Consider the following 13,586-nt stretch of genomic DNA (forward strand, 5'->3'; position numbering starts at 1 on the left):
GACTCAGTTGTCCAAGCTAGACATCTGAAACAACATTAACTGCTTAACACTGCATAGTGATAGGATTTCCAACAACATCTTGAATTCTCTAGCCCATTTATTTCATTAAACAATGCATTTTCAGACACTCCACAGTGCTACCTCCTAGAGACAAATACAGTCTCCTCAGCATAAACTCTGCCATTGCTATTTGGCACAGAGCAACGATCAAACAGAACCACAGAGAATCACAGAAGTGTTGACACTGGGAAGGAGCTCTTGAGGTCATCTCATCCAAATCCTCTGCTCAAGCCATGTCAGCTACAGCAGGGTCCAGGACCATGTCCAGTCGGCTCTAAGTATCTCCACAGACGGGAAACTTCACAGCCTCTCTGGCAACTTCTTCCTGTGTTTGACAACCCTCTTGGTAAGAAAGTGTTTTCTTGTGCTCAGGTGGAATTTTATGTGTTTAATTTGTGCCCACTGATTGCCTCTTGTCCTGTCAGTGGGCACAACCACAAAGAATCTGGCTCCCCCGTCTTCATTCTTTCCCATTAGTTATTTGTGCACATGGATGAGATCCCCTGAGCCTTGTCTTGTGCAGATGGAACACTCCCAGCTCCCTCAGCCTCTCCTAACACAAAAGAGGCTTCAGGTCCCTAATTATCTTTGCAGCACTGTGCTGGACTCATCCCAGAATGTCCGTCTCTTGTACTGGGGAGCCCAGTACCCACCAGTGCCGAGCAAATTAGAAGAACACCTTACTCAAGCACTGGCAACGCTCCTCCTGATGCATCCCAGGATACTGTCAGCCTTTTTTGCCACAAGGGCACATTGCTGGCTGTCGGTCAGCTTGTTGTCATCCAGGACCCCAAAAGTCCTTCTCAGCAAAGCCGTTTTCCAGCCAGCTGGCCCCCAGGATATACCGACGCATAAGGTTGTACCTCCCCAGATCCAGGACTGAGCATTTCACTTTGCTGAACTTCATGAGATTCCCATCAGCCTACTTCTTCAGCCTGCTAAATGTTAGCTATGGCAGCTTGTAGTTTTTGTTTCGTATTAGCACATTAACGTAAAAAAGTAGAAACCATTGGTTTGCCGTAACTTTGCTAGCACATCCAAGAACTGTATGGCACTTGCTCTTCACTCCTTGGCACACTTTTTCCTGTGGAAAAAATAAAATCATTCTTTCCGCTTTCTATCCCTCAGAATTTGAAATGAAGTTGCAAAAATAAAAGGCTCTGGTATCAAATTAGTCAGGTCATAGCTTATAAAGTTAGCTTTTATGGGTAAGTCTTCTTGTTTGCAGAGAAGAACAAGTTAACTTCATCATTCCACTATTAATGTGCTGTTCCACAAACCTTTTGACCTTCACATTTTAAAGTCACTTCTCACTGTCTACTAGATCTATTTATAAAGTATTAGCATATTGTTTTCCTGGAATATGTTCTAAAGACTTAAAATATTATATGGTAACTGCTGTTTCACTCCTTCAGTTTACATAGCTCTGAAACATGTGCATACTCTAAACTTACATTTTCTTTTTTTTTAAACAACCACCCTTTTGATGAAGCATATTCTCAAAGAGGCACACTCCCAATCAAAGTACCTGATTCAGGTGCTCACCCAGGCTATACCCTTACGGGAGTAGCATCCACCATCACTACAGAAACAACCTGCTCTTCAAAATAACGTGTAGTCAGGTCCTTGGCTTAAAAAAAAAAAAAAAAAAAGAAAAGAAAAAGAAAAAAGAAAGAAAAAAAGAAAAAAAGAAAAAAAGAAAAAGAAAAAAGTCCAAGAATTTATTTTTACCTTTTACAGCCTAAAAAATAGTAATAAAAAATTATCCGATCGTAAGAGGAACACTCCTATGGATCAGACTTCTTACAAAAAAGAACAAAACTCCACTCATTACCTTCACTGCACACTTTAGACTTTGCTCTGCTACACAGGCCTCTCCTCTACAAGAGCAGCAGCACAATTCAGATCGACATTGCTGAAACCTTGAGAAAGTCCTAAACTAGCAGGTAGTGCCATTATTTAAGAGTGACAGATGATTCTCTATGGCTAAAGAAAATTGCTGAGCACTGCAGTTTCAAAACCTCCGCTAAAGTTGGATGGAGCAACAGGCTCTCCCCATTAGGAAACAGCCACATTTACGTGCTTTCTGCAAAATGCTTTACTTTTTTATACAGGCCACCAAGAAATTTGAGCCTTCCTATATTTCAACACAGTGCATTACGAACCTGCAGATACACGTAAAAGTAACTGCAAAATTAATGACATGAAGATTTTGATTTCTCTAGATTCAAAATTGTAAGAAGCTACTGGTAATTTTGAATGCCTCACTGCTGTGTATCCAAAAATCAAAACAGACTATTACAGAGTATCTTAAGAAACCAGAAGGCCCTTTACCAGTCATAGCCCCTCTACTTTCCTTCTTTTCCCAAGTTCTTGCCACATACCAGTCCTGTAACAATACCTATATTGAGGAAGAACTCCATGTTATTTCTAGATTTTGCAAAGTGACAATTTACAATACATTTTCTAATCTTTTGATTTTGTTCACTGATGGGAGAAGGGGGATCCCCTGTTCTATTTGTGTCCTGTCTGGCAGCGCAATAATAAAAAAAGGGAGCAGCTCTTTGAGAAGCTTGTGTCAGCTTCATTGTCAAGACAAAGGTCACTGCATTCCTATTCATGGTGACCTACAACTGTACCCATTTAAAGACTTCATTATGCTATATTAGAGGGACCTCTTTCTCAGAGGTTTTAATTTAGCTTCACTGTGAGAAGAACAAAACAAGCAAGCACCAGAATACAGTGTTAAAAATAGTAAAAACTGCTGGGTTTAGCTACCAGCAGTCTCATCCCATTTGCCATCTGCTCTTAAGATGTGTGAAATATGACTTCCAGAACCACGTAAAACAAAATATAAAATTTTTACTCTGAAGTGCCTCTCTAAACTCCAAAACAATCAATCAAATTTATTGTACCTACACAAAAATTATTGCAACCTCTCAAAAAATCCAAGTTCCAATACCTTGAGAAAAGTAATTGGTTTAACCTTGACCTCCTCAGGCTAATATTAAATGACTATTCAAGAAGTAAACCTGGAAAGAAGTTTTAATTAAGAATGCTCAGGAAATAAAACTTTTTGATCATCTACACATTTCATACAGATTTAACTATACCCTAAGATCACCAAGTATGCATGTTCAGTTATAGGGCTTGATAGACCAAGTACATGAACTGCTCCGTGATATAATTTGACCTGGCTTTCTAAGGCTGACAAATTTCTTAGGATGAACAGGTTGAGTATTTTTAGTGACACATTTCCATTGATTACTGTTGAATAACCCTCTGGACTAAAGCTGGCCAGACCCCAGATAGCAGAAATTTGGCAGATATCTACATTTCATTTTCACAAAGTCAATGAATACTTGGAATTGGCAGGTCTTCAAAAAAACCCCTCTGTGCTCTAAGGGATGGAACTTGCTGCACTGTATCTCTCTCACACTTCCAAACCAGTGACCACAGCCCAAAACGAAGGCCACCTCCTCCCTACCAAGACTGCGTGACTGCCTACTGCCCCTTGAGACATGATGGGGCCATGAGCTTCCAGAGTAAATGCATCATCACCAACCTGGTCAAATTCCAAGCAGAGAGCTAAGACAATATAAATGCCCTCTTCAGCTGCATAAACTAATCCTTATTAGTCTTGTTCTCCAGATTAGGAAGTACTTTCTAAGATAATGTGTTTTTCATTCTAGAGATTCCTTTTGTTTAAGACATCAGAAGATCCATAGGCATATTTTACCCACCATAATCTAAAGCACCTCAGCAAAACATGCAAGATGTTTTATTATACATCTATATATATATCCTCATTATAAATCTTAGACCAAGTCCCCAGGCAGCTTTCTAGTGTAGCATCATACCATTACTAAGGATGGCCTTGGGTTTAAAATTACCAAATCCACTGGAAACTTAATAAAAACAAAATTCTGAAAAGTCTCCATATGAAAATATAGCAATATGCTATATTAAAAAATGTAATTAATATTGTGATTATGAATCAAGCATTGTGAATTGAAAAAATGCCAGAACTAAATCTTCTTTTTAATCCTCAATTCACCCCATCTTGTACGTGCATTATGACAGACTGGTAACGTGATGACACAGTGTTTTTTCCAAGCAACACTGCCTTGCTGTTTGTATCCACAATGAATAGGATGGCAACACTCAGAGAAGGAAGCAGAACTATGCTTAATGAGGCTACTACATGCAGAACCTGGTTTCACTTATGCCAGATTTACAGTGAACACAAGAAAAGGGAAGACAACCTAGTGATTGAAGGCTCCTGAATGTCACCTTAGATAATTAAATTACCCCATGACTCCATGACTGCCCCACAGCTTCTACTCAATTCTAGACAATCAGCCATTCCACATTTACTAAGCTGGTAACTATTCCTCAATTTCTCTCCACACAGACACAGGAGTCTTATATCAAGGAACTCAACTTCTATCAAAGAGATGAAATTCCACTATTTATCCCTCCAGGTCATAGGTATCAAAGTGAAACTGAGCATCCAAAAATAAATTTTTTGCATCAGTATCTATAAAACCCACAAGATTAGAGAATTAGTCTAAGGATATGGAAAAAAATTAATGTATTTTCTTTTGTAATGTAGCCAGACATTACTGTCTGTGAGAAAACAAACAACACTGAGATAAATCTGGGTTTTAACTGGAAGTAAAAAAGGGGACACAAGAAAAACATTTCAAACAACATAGATAACAAAGTGTACGGCACTTTCTGTTCAGCTGTTCAGTTGGTAGACAGGGTATATATACTGTGTTCCAAATGCTGTGCACAATACTTTACATTATTTTCTTAAGTATTTGTACACCAAAAAAAACCCAAACCAAACCACCAAAAAATTGCACAAAAATCACCTTAGAGGACTACTGAAAGTAAAGACCTTTACGGTCTATACAAGAAGCCAGAAAACAAATTTGAGTTTAAGAATATGCAGCATATTCCTCCATATAGGACACATTAGAAGAAATTACCACTTGGACTAACATACCAAACAATTATGTAAGCCAGATCCGTTATCCTGGAGGGGTCATCTGTGAAGACAGAGCCACCAAACTATCAGGTTTTAAACACGGGATACCCATCAACCTAGTCTAAAGTCCTAGCTTGCAGGGCGATGATTCTGATTTGTTTCTAAAACAGCACGGGATGAAATGCCAGTGGAACCTGAAAGTTTTCTTCCTTAATCTTATTTTAGGAAATACATGAGCAAGTTTTGCAGAAGTTTCCCAGTGAAAGATAATGTGCGGAGTATGAGACAGACAAAGCCTGGAAAATTCCAGCCCAAATGGTTAAAGCTGGTAGTCAGCAGGAGCTGAAAACACTGTCTTCCATTCCAAAGTGACACATACAATGAAAACAGTGAGGTAGTGACTTACGACATTCTCAGAGTTATCTTCTCAGGTATAACAAACGTTTCCACAGTCACACTTGCAACTTCACCTGAACACTGATTTCTAGTTAGCGGGGGGAAAAAACAGAAGCATCATTCAGACAAATACGTTTTTTTCATGCATATAATACTGGGGGGGGGGGGGGGGGGGGGAGTGTCAGGGGAGAAAAAACAATTGAAACAACATAAAACTAATGGAATACATTGAATTTTTCCAGTATCTTCTCAAGATCTCCACAAGGCACCACACAGTTTTTCTTCATCAGCAGTCCATAAACCTGAAATTGTGATCTCCCTTTGCACCAACATATTTTTAGGCCTTTTCCATCATATTTTCACTTTGTTTCCATCCCCCTTTCATTTCACCTATTTCTTACTCTAAAATTTCACCCACTACCCACAAGTCTGTGTCCAATTTAAATAATTCAGGAATTACTACAAATTTTAGTCAGCTCTTCTAGAACACCAGCAGGCAGACCAGACAGGCACTGCTAGTGGCTTGGGGCATACAGACACATCCACAACTCAGGGTACCATAATGCACTTGTTCCAAAGCAAAAATACATGAGCTACTATAATAAGAAGCGTAAGTTCATGTACAATTTTCTGTCAATCTTGTATATCAATTCTTCTTAACACTCCTGTTAGTGATAGGACACAGGTTATCATTCCCCACCTTTAATTCCTTTAAAAACAACAACAAACTAAACCAAGAACTAGTGGAAAAAGAAACTGAAGGGACATTTTGCTTTCCTTTCTCCTTCTCTCTCTGCCACATTCCTAAATAATGCTTTAGTCCATGTGGGTTACTACTACTTGCTATGTAGTTCCTTCTAACATCTAGCAGACAAACCATATCATGATTTCTGTGCATTTTACCATATCCTTAACCTTCACGATTTAAATAAAAACTCCGTATTAAAGTAGGAAAAGGTCTAGTTGTGTTCTATTTAGAAACATTTTTGAATTACTGGTAAACTGTGGAAAGAACATACAGAATTCCAGTCATTTCCTCCCTCAGATTTTCCCCTCAGTGATTCCTAATAATGTTCTGAATATTAAAAAATTAGCATATTTCATATTTACTTTGGAAAGGTTTCATCCTTATTTGCCTTTCCGCATGTCAATGACTTTTTCTTTTGTCCGTTTATTGCCTTGATTCAAGCTGATGTCTTCTGTTCTTCAATACTCTACTTTTCAACCATTTTCAGATTTTCAGCACTGCTACTCTTATATTCACATGCAAAATTGAATACAGATTAAGGAAGTCCACAAACTATCTTCACATTACCTATAATGCTTTTAAACATTGTGCTATAACAGTGTTTTTACTAGGCTTTCCTTACAATCCAGTAGTTAAGAGCAGGAAGGAAAAAAACTAAAACAACAAAACCCAAACAAACAAACCAACAAACAAACAAAAAGATAGAGGAAGAGGACTTTCTAAAATCTTTACTTTGAACAAAATTGTATTATATGCATCATTCTGGATTTCCAAAAATTACAAAACATCTTTGAAGTTAACAATATGCATTTTATATATTTTTAACCAAAACCATATACAAAAAGACACAGATTAAAAAAGTTTAGGTTGTACGAACATTTTAACTTAAAGGAAATGTGTTAGGTTTTGCCTTGGAACCTAAAGGTATGAGACAGAACCCCGATTTCTAAAATAGCGCATTCAGATATCTGACCCAAAAAGAAACTGAAGACAGACAAAAAAGCTGAAAACATGCCGGTGAGTTACACTATTTCTTCTCAAAACTTAACCTTATAACATTTCCTTAATAGGCTCTCAAAAGTGTGACTGGATAATAGAAGTCATATATTTTATGATTTTGTGAATAATGGGTTTTATTAGTATTAAGTTAAAGCAAACAGCCAGAACAATACATATGCAACTTCTACTACACACAATAAAGAATGTAAATCATAACCTCTGCAAAACAAAAGGTACTGAAAAAGCCACCACAGTGATTAAGGACTATTCCATCCCTGGTAACAGGCTGGGTTCTGCTTTCAGAGCACCGTTGTTTGCTTATTTAAACTGAAATAGGGCGACATACATAATCAAGTATAAAGAAAAAAGTTAATGGAGTTACATGGATTCTATGAGAACAAACTCTAGGCTAGTAAGGTGGGGGCAGGGGGGGAAGGTAGTTTACCTAGTAAAAGAGATTACAAGTGGGCTCAGGTTTCCATTTTTAGTGGTCAGGGACAACAGGAGAAATTACCCAGGATTTTTGTAACAATTCATTTAATAATACACCACTTTCATGACAGAAGTGTTTTACACTTGCACAATGTTAATAACTTTATTATACATGGAAGCCTGTAATAGGCTGATTACACAATAAGACTGCAAACAACCACTGGTACTTTCCTGACACCAGAAAAGTACATAAGACTGAAACATCACCAAGAGTACATAAAAAACCATCAGCATAAACATCACCAAAATTACATTAAAAAACTAATCAAAAAATACATTTGCAAAAAGTGGTTTAGAGCAGTGCCACTGCCTTTCAGCAGCTTTGAATGGCCACCAGTATTTCTAGCAGGTTTCCGTGGCTCCACAGGCATTAATCAGGATTCACATATAATAAATAATGTACCACAAAATATACATAAAGTAAGGCAATAATTCCAATGAAAAGTTCTGTTGATATTAACAAGCCACTCAAGTTCTACTTTTGTAGTCCATGTCATCACCAGAAGCCTTTGATGGAATTGCAGCCTTAGGCCCTCAAAGCCTGCAACGACAAGCTGCTGCAAACCCCTGCAGCTGTACAGGGCTCCAGTGACACCACAGGTGTACCTCTGGGCACAGGGGTCCATGTTAGCTGATCCTCATGCAGGACAGGGGCCTTAGTATGCACAAGTGGGTGCATATTATTTCTTATCATACATGGAAACCTTGACATAATTCTAAAACATGTGGGTGTTTACTGTTAATCATCTGATGTCATAAGACATCAGAAAGTACGTAAGAAGATACGCACTTTCTGGAATGTAAATCTTTTAAAATGCTAACTATTAAGTTGGGGTGAGAGAGTGAGTAGGGAAGAAAAGGTGTAAATTAAGGGGGGGGGGAGGGCAGGGACAGGGACAACAACCCAATATCAAGTCCAGAGGAACTGGGAGCACAACAAAAGGAAGGGAACCTTATACACTAAAAGAACATGGAAAAAAAGAGAAGGGGAAGAGCAAGAGGACTTTGTTTGAACCACCTATAATAAATAATGTATCCCAAAAGCCTATCTGGATTATGACTGTAGTTTCAAGTTAGGGTTCTAATGACATGAACCAGACACACACGTTTTTGTTCTCACTGTCTGTGTCAACAGAATCTCTTTACGGAATTACAGTCTTACACAGGAGTTCTGGGGATATTATTGTTTATATTAAAGCTACCATTCTGGGCTCTTTGTACGGACCCAAGAATACTTGCTCCACCTGCCTGGAATGAGCATCACCTGGAAGAACAGGAGTATTTTAAAAACAATGAGATTTAGGTAGCAAAATTCTTTCAGATCAGCCCAGATATTAAAAAACAGCAATTTGAAATGTCATAGATCCCTTCCTCAAAATGCTGAGATATATTCGTCACTATCTGTAAATTGGAAGTTCCAATACACTAGTGGTGCATAGAATTCCCATGCTTCATTACACTTTCCTGAGAGTAAAGCAATTAGAATAAACCTTAGTCCTAGGAACAAAGTTAATTTTTTGCATTTTAAACTTTTGGGCTATTCCCTGACAATCTATATAATGTAAATTTGATTGCTAAACATTGTCACTTGAACAAAAACACTATTTTAATCTATTGATTTTTGATTAAAAACCATAATAAACAAATCTAAAAAAACAAAAAAATCACACTAACAAAATAAAACTAAGTATGAAAAGTTGCATTGAAAGGGCATGTTACATTATTCTTAACAGGACCATGTAGAAACATTCCAATGGCAGTGTTGTCAAAACAAAACAAAATTACATTAAGAAGACCCCACAGCCTGGTCACAGTCAGGACCTTACCTGTAACTCTGGCTGGTTGGGGTTTTTACTCGTGTACTACATGGCTCACTTACATCAGACATCATATTTGTATACCCTGAGAAATCTGACACTGAAGTCCTTACTCTATGGTCCACTTCTCCATTAGAGTTAGTGACAAAAGTCATTGGCACCCTGCTGCCCGACTTAAACTGAGAACCAAACGCTTGTGCAAAGTTCTCGATCTGGTAGGTTGCTCTAGGCTCTATGTCCTTCTGAGGATCTATCTGGCTAGCTAACTCCTGAGACGGGATCTGAAAGCTTGTTGAGGATTCTAAGTTTTTCTGTTCCTTCTGGCCAGTCAGTTTCTGAGATGTTGACTGGTAGTTGGATGAAGTCTCCAAGTTTTTCTGCGGGTCAATGAGATCATCCAGCTCTTGAGAAGGAGTCAACTGTTGATGCGTAGCCTCCAAAGCAGACAAATAAAAGCCTGGTTGAGATCCAAGCAACATCCCAAACGGAGGTTTTGGCAACGCAGTTGGCAATACTGAGGTAACAGATTGGCTGAAGCCACACTCAAGTGGAGATGTAGTGTATATCTGTTTGTCTTGGAACAGAGTGTGGTTATGCAGACTTGAAGACAAGCTAACAAATTGAAAACTGGGTCCAAAAGCAAAACCAGTACTATTGGTTGTTCTTTCAAAAGCTTGTTGGAGGTATTTGGAGTATTCTTGCAACATGCTTGCCTTATCGTTTGAAACTGTTTGAGAGTTAGGGCTCAAGTTTTCTTCCTGAACCATCTCTGAATGTTCACCTGAGGTGTGCAAGTCCACACGCTGTTCAGTTATACTGAAAGGATCTTCTTTCTGGCCTTCCGATTTGTGAGAGTACTGGTCCAAAAGGCTCTGTAAAACTTCATCAGGAATACCAGACTTGTCGTGGCAAGACTTTATTTCACTATTTAAAGATGCTGAATCAATAAGAGACAATGGAGCTTCGTTATCCATAACACTAATACCTGCAGACTGGATGACGGACTGCTGGGAAGTCATGTGTCCGACATTAACTGAAAAGGCACTGTTACTGCTTGCAGTTTGCAAGTATCTTCTTTTCTTTGAAAACTGCATGGCATCATCGTAATTGCTACTTATTTGACCTGTTTTACCACCTGTACTTTGGAGAAGGCCAATGGTTTCTACACCGGTGTTGGCTACTAGGCCTAGCGAGCCACTCTGTTTCCCAGACAGTGGTTTTTGCCCCAGAATATCTGGCAGCGGTGATATAAAATTAAGGTAACTTTTGTCTGCCTGTTTCCTGCTTCCTTTTTTCAAGACCAATTTTGGCACCTTTTTCTGAAGTTCTTCTACACCCGTGCCAACTAGACCACTGCTGGAAGACACGATAGGAATATCAACTGCATAATTTGGTATGGCCACATTACTCGTAACTTGAGATTCAGTTACTTTGCTGCTACACTTACTTCCTTTGTTTTCAGTGGACGTACTTTTTGTTTTGCTTTTTCTCCTTGAGGAACTTGTATTTCCCTGAGACAATGCAGCCAAGCTACCCATGTTATTTGACAATCCGGGCTCCATCCCAGCCCCTGCTTTACCTATGGCTTCACCACACGTTCTTCTGTGCTTCAACAGTCTATCAGTCCTCGAAAAATACTGCTGACAAGTGTCACATTTGTATGGCTTTTCTCCGCTATGTGTCCTCTTGTGTCTCTCCATGTGGTACTTCTGGATGAACTTCATGCTGCACTGGTCACACCCAAAGGGCTTCTCCCGACTGTGGATCTTCTCGTGCCTCTGCAGCAAGTACTTCTGGATGAAGCCCATGCTGCACTGGCTGCACTGGAAAGGCCTCTCCCCCGTGTGGATGAGCACGTGTCTGCGCAAGTGGTAGGAGCTCCTGAAGGCAGCGCTGCAGTGCTCGCAGACATGAGGCTTCTGGTTGGGGGACGCGATGGCACCTTCCACATCTCCCACCAGGGGGGGTTTGGACGAAGCGCTTGGCTTCCGCTTGGCTTTGATTCCCTGAGTTTCTGGCTTTGGCCTCTTCACCTTCTTGACCTGGGCATCGTGCTTTGGCTCGCCCGAGCTCCCGGGGGCGCCCTCGCCCCTGCCGCTCAGGAGCAGGTCCCGGTGGGGATGCTGGTGCAGGTGGTGGAGAAGGCTGAGGTCCTGGATCACGCTCTGGCCGCCCCCCTCGCCGCCGCCGCTGCCCAGCCCGGGGGGGCGCTCCTCCCCCGCCCCCCCGAAGAGCCCCCCGTAGTGGTGGTGGTGGTGGTGCGGCGGCTGCTCCTCCTCGTCCTGCTCACTGGGCTTCTCCTGCTTGATGCTCACCAAGGACTGCAGGAAGCCCCAGGGGCTCCGCTGCGCGGGGGCGGGCGCCGAGGGGAAAGCCCCCACCGGCTCCTTCTTGAAAGTCATGTCCTGAGGGGGCGGAGGCGCCGGGGGCTCGGCCGCCGCCGTGGAGGAAGCGACGGCGGAGCCCGGAGGTAACACGCACTGCGGGGGATGCTGGGCCGCCGGCGGGGGCGCGGCCGCCCGGGTGAAGCTGGTGACCGGGGGCAGGCGGTGGTTGAACATAACCATCCCGGGGGGGAAGGTGGGCTCCATAGCCGCCGCCCTCTTGCCGCCGCCGAGGAACCCGCCGCCGAGTTTCATCCCCCGGGAAGGCGGGCCGGGAAGGAGGCACGGCCCAGAGGGGCTGCGGGACCCGCCGCCCGCCCGCCGAACACCGCTGCCGCCTCGCTGGCGGCGCCCGCTCAGTGGCTGGCTCCCGCGGCGGCCCGGCAGCCACCACCCGGGCGCATCGCCGCCACCCCCACCCGCGCCGACGGGCGGCCCCCGGCCCGGGCTGCACTTACGGCTCCCGCCGCCGCCTCCAGTTAAAAATAACGCCGCGTCCGCTCCACAATGGAATTAGCAGCCCCTGTGCCCCGCACCGCACATGCGCGGCGCGCGGCACGCTGGGTACGGCCCCGGGCCGGCCACCAGCCCCCGGAGCGCGCAGGCGCCACGGGCCCCCGCCCGCCGCCGCGCCCGCCTGGAAGGCGGTGCCATGTCGGGGGGCCCGGGCCGAAGCGCCGCCCGCCGCCTCCGCCCGGGGGCGCGGGCCCGCACTGCCCCGGGGCGCGGGAGCCCCGCGCGGCGCCCAGCGGCGGCCTCGGCGGGGCGGGCGGCCGTGCCCAGCACGCCGGCGGCGGGCGCCGCGCTGCCGGGCGGGGCAGCGGCCACATCCCCCTCCTGCCGTCGAGGGGCGCGGCCGCGCGGGAGGGGCCGGGCAGCGGGTAACGCCAGACACAGCCCCTGGCGGGCGGCGCCCCCGCCCCTGCGGGAGAGGCTGGGCTCCGGGCGCGTCGGCAGGTGCAGCCTGGCGGCTGCGGGCCCGACGAGCGCGCGTACCAAGCGCCCGGCACAGGCGGCTGCGTGCCCGGCGGCCCCGCTTCCCCGGCCGGGCGGGTGGCCCCGGCCGCTCGGAGCTCGGAACGACGGCGGCACTTGGGAGCGAAGGGCGCTGCTGCCGGCAGTGGGCACCGCCACCCGGACGGGCCGTTCGCGTTTCACCCGGCGCGTTGCGCCCCCGCTGCCGCGGCGAGGGCTCCGGCCCTGCCCCCTGCAGCGAAACCCCAGCCGCCCCCACCGTGGGGCGGCCTTTCCCACGGTGTGTCAGTAGGGCACGGCCCCGGGCTGTGATGAACCCTGGGCGGAACGCCGCACCATTTCTAACCGCTGACTGCGAGAGCCTTTTCGATCCCTGGTGGGGTTTACTGCCGCATTCCAGGTTCTGTTGTAAAGTGCTGAGGTACCTTGGCTTAAAAACCTGGGATTGAACATATAACACTCGTTTTCATCATTAACATTATGGCAGTAATGGAGGTGTATAAATGCCTTCTGATTTTTATCAAGCTCAGCCTGCAGCGATCTGGTGCTTTCCATAGGCCTGAGTACTGCCAGGCCTTGGGTCAGACTTTAAAACCTTGAAAATGTCCAGTTGATGTAAAAAAATGGAAGTTAGTGCAATTTCTATACCCAACAAAATTCTGCAGTCAAGTAAGTACAACTTGTTCCTTTTATAATTTAAATAGTTTTCTTTAAAGAGC

The 13,586-nt window shown here is 44.1% G+C and overlaps 1 protein-coding gene across 1 annotated transcript; it reads right to left on the reverse strand.

The window, feature by feature from the left end:
- Nucleotides 1-6,902: 6,902 nt before the first annotated feature.
- ZNF281 (zinc finger protein 281) lies at nucleotides 6,903-12,644 on the reverse strand. Its single transcript, XM_056356039.1, has one exon. It carries the CDS (start codon nucleotides 12,145-12,147, stop codon nucleotides 9,514-9,516), a length of 2,634 nt encoding a protein of 877 aa, XP_056212014.1. The 5' UTR covers nucleotides 12,148-12,644; the 3' UTR covers nucleotides 6,903-9,513.
- Nucleotides 12,645-13,586: the final 942 nt, after the last annotated feature.

Source organism: Falco biarmicus, chromosome 11 (genome assembly GCF_023638135.1).
Source record: "Falco biarmicus isolate bFalBia1 chromosome 11, bFalBia1.pri, whole genome shotgun sequence".
Taxonomy (NCBI): domain Eukaryota; kingdom Metazoa; phylum Chordata; class Aves; order Falconiformes; family Falconidae; genus Falco; species Falco biarmicus.

What these genes read in the sequence shown, in the direction of transcription:
- ZNF281 (XM_056356039.1), bottom strand. Translation starts at nt 12,147, where the DNA reads ATGAAACTCGGCGGCGGGTTCCTCGGCGGCGGCAAGAGGGCGGCGGCT.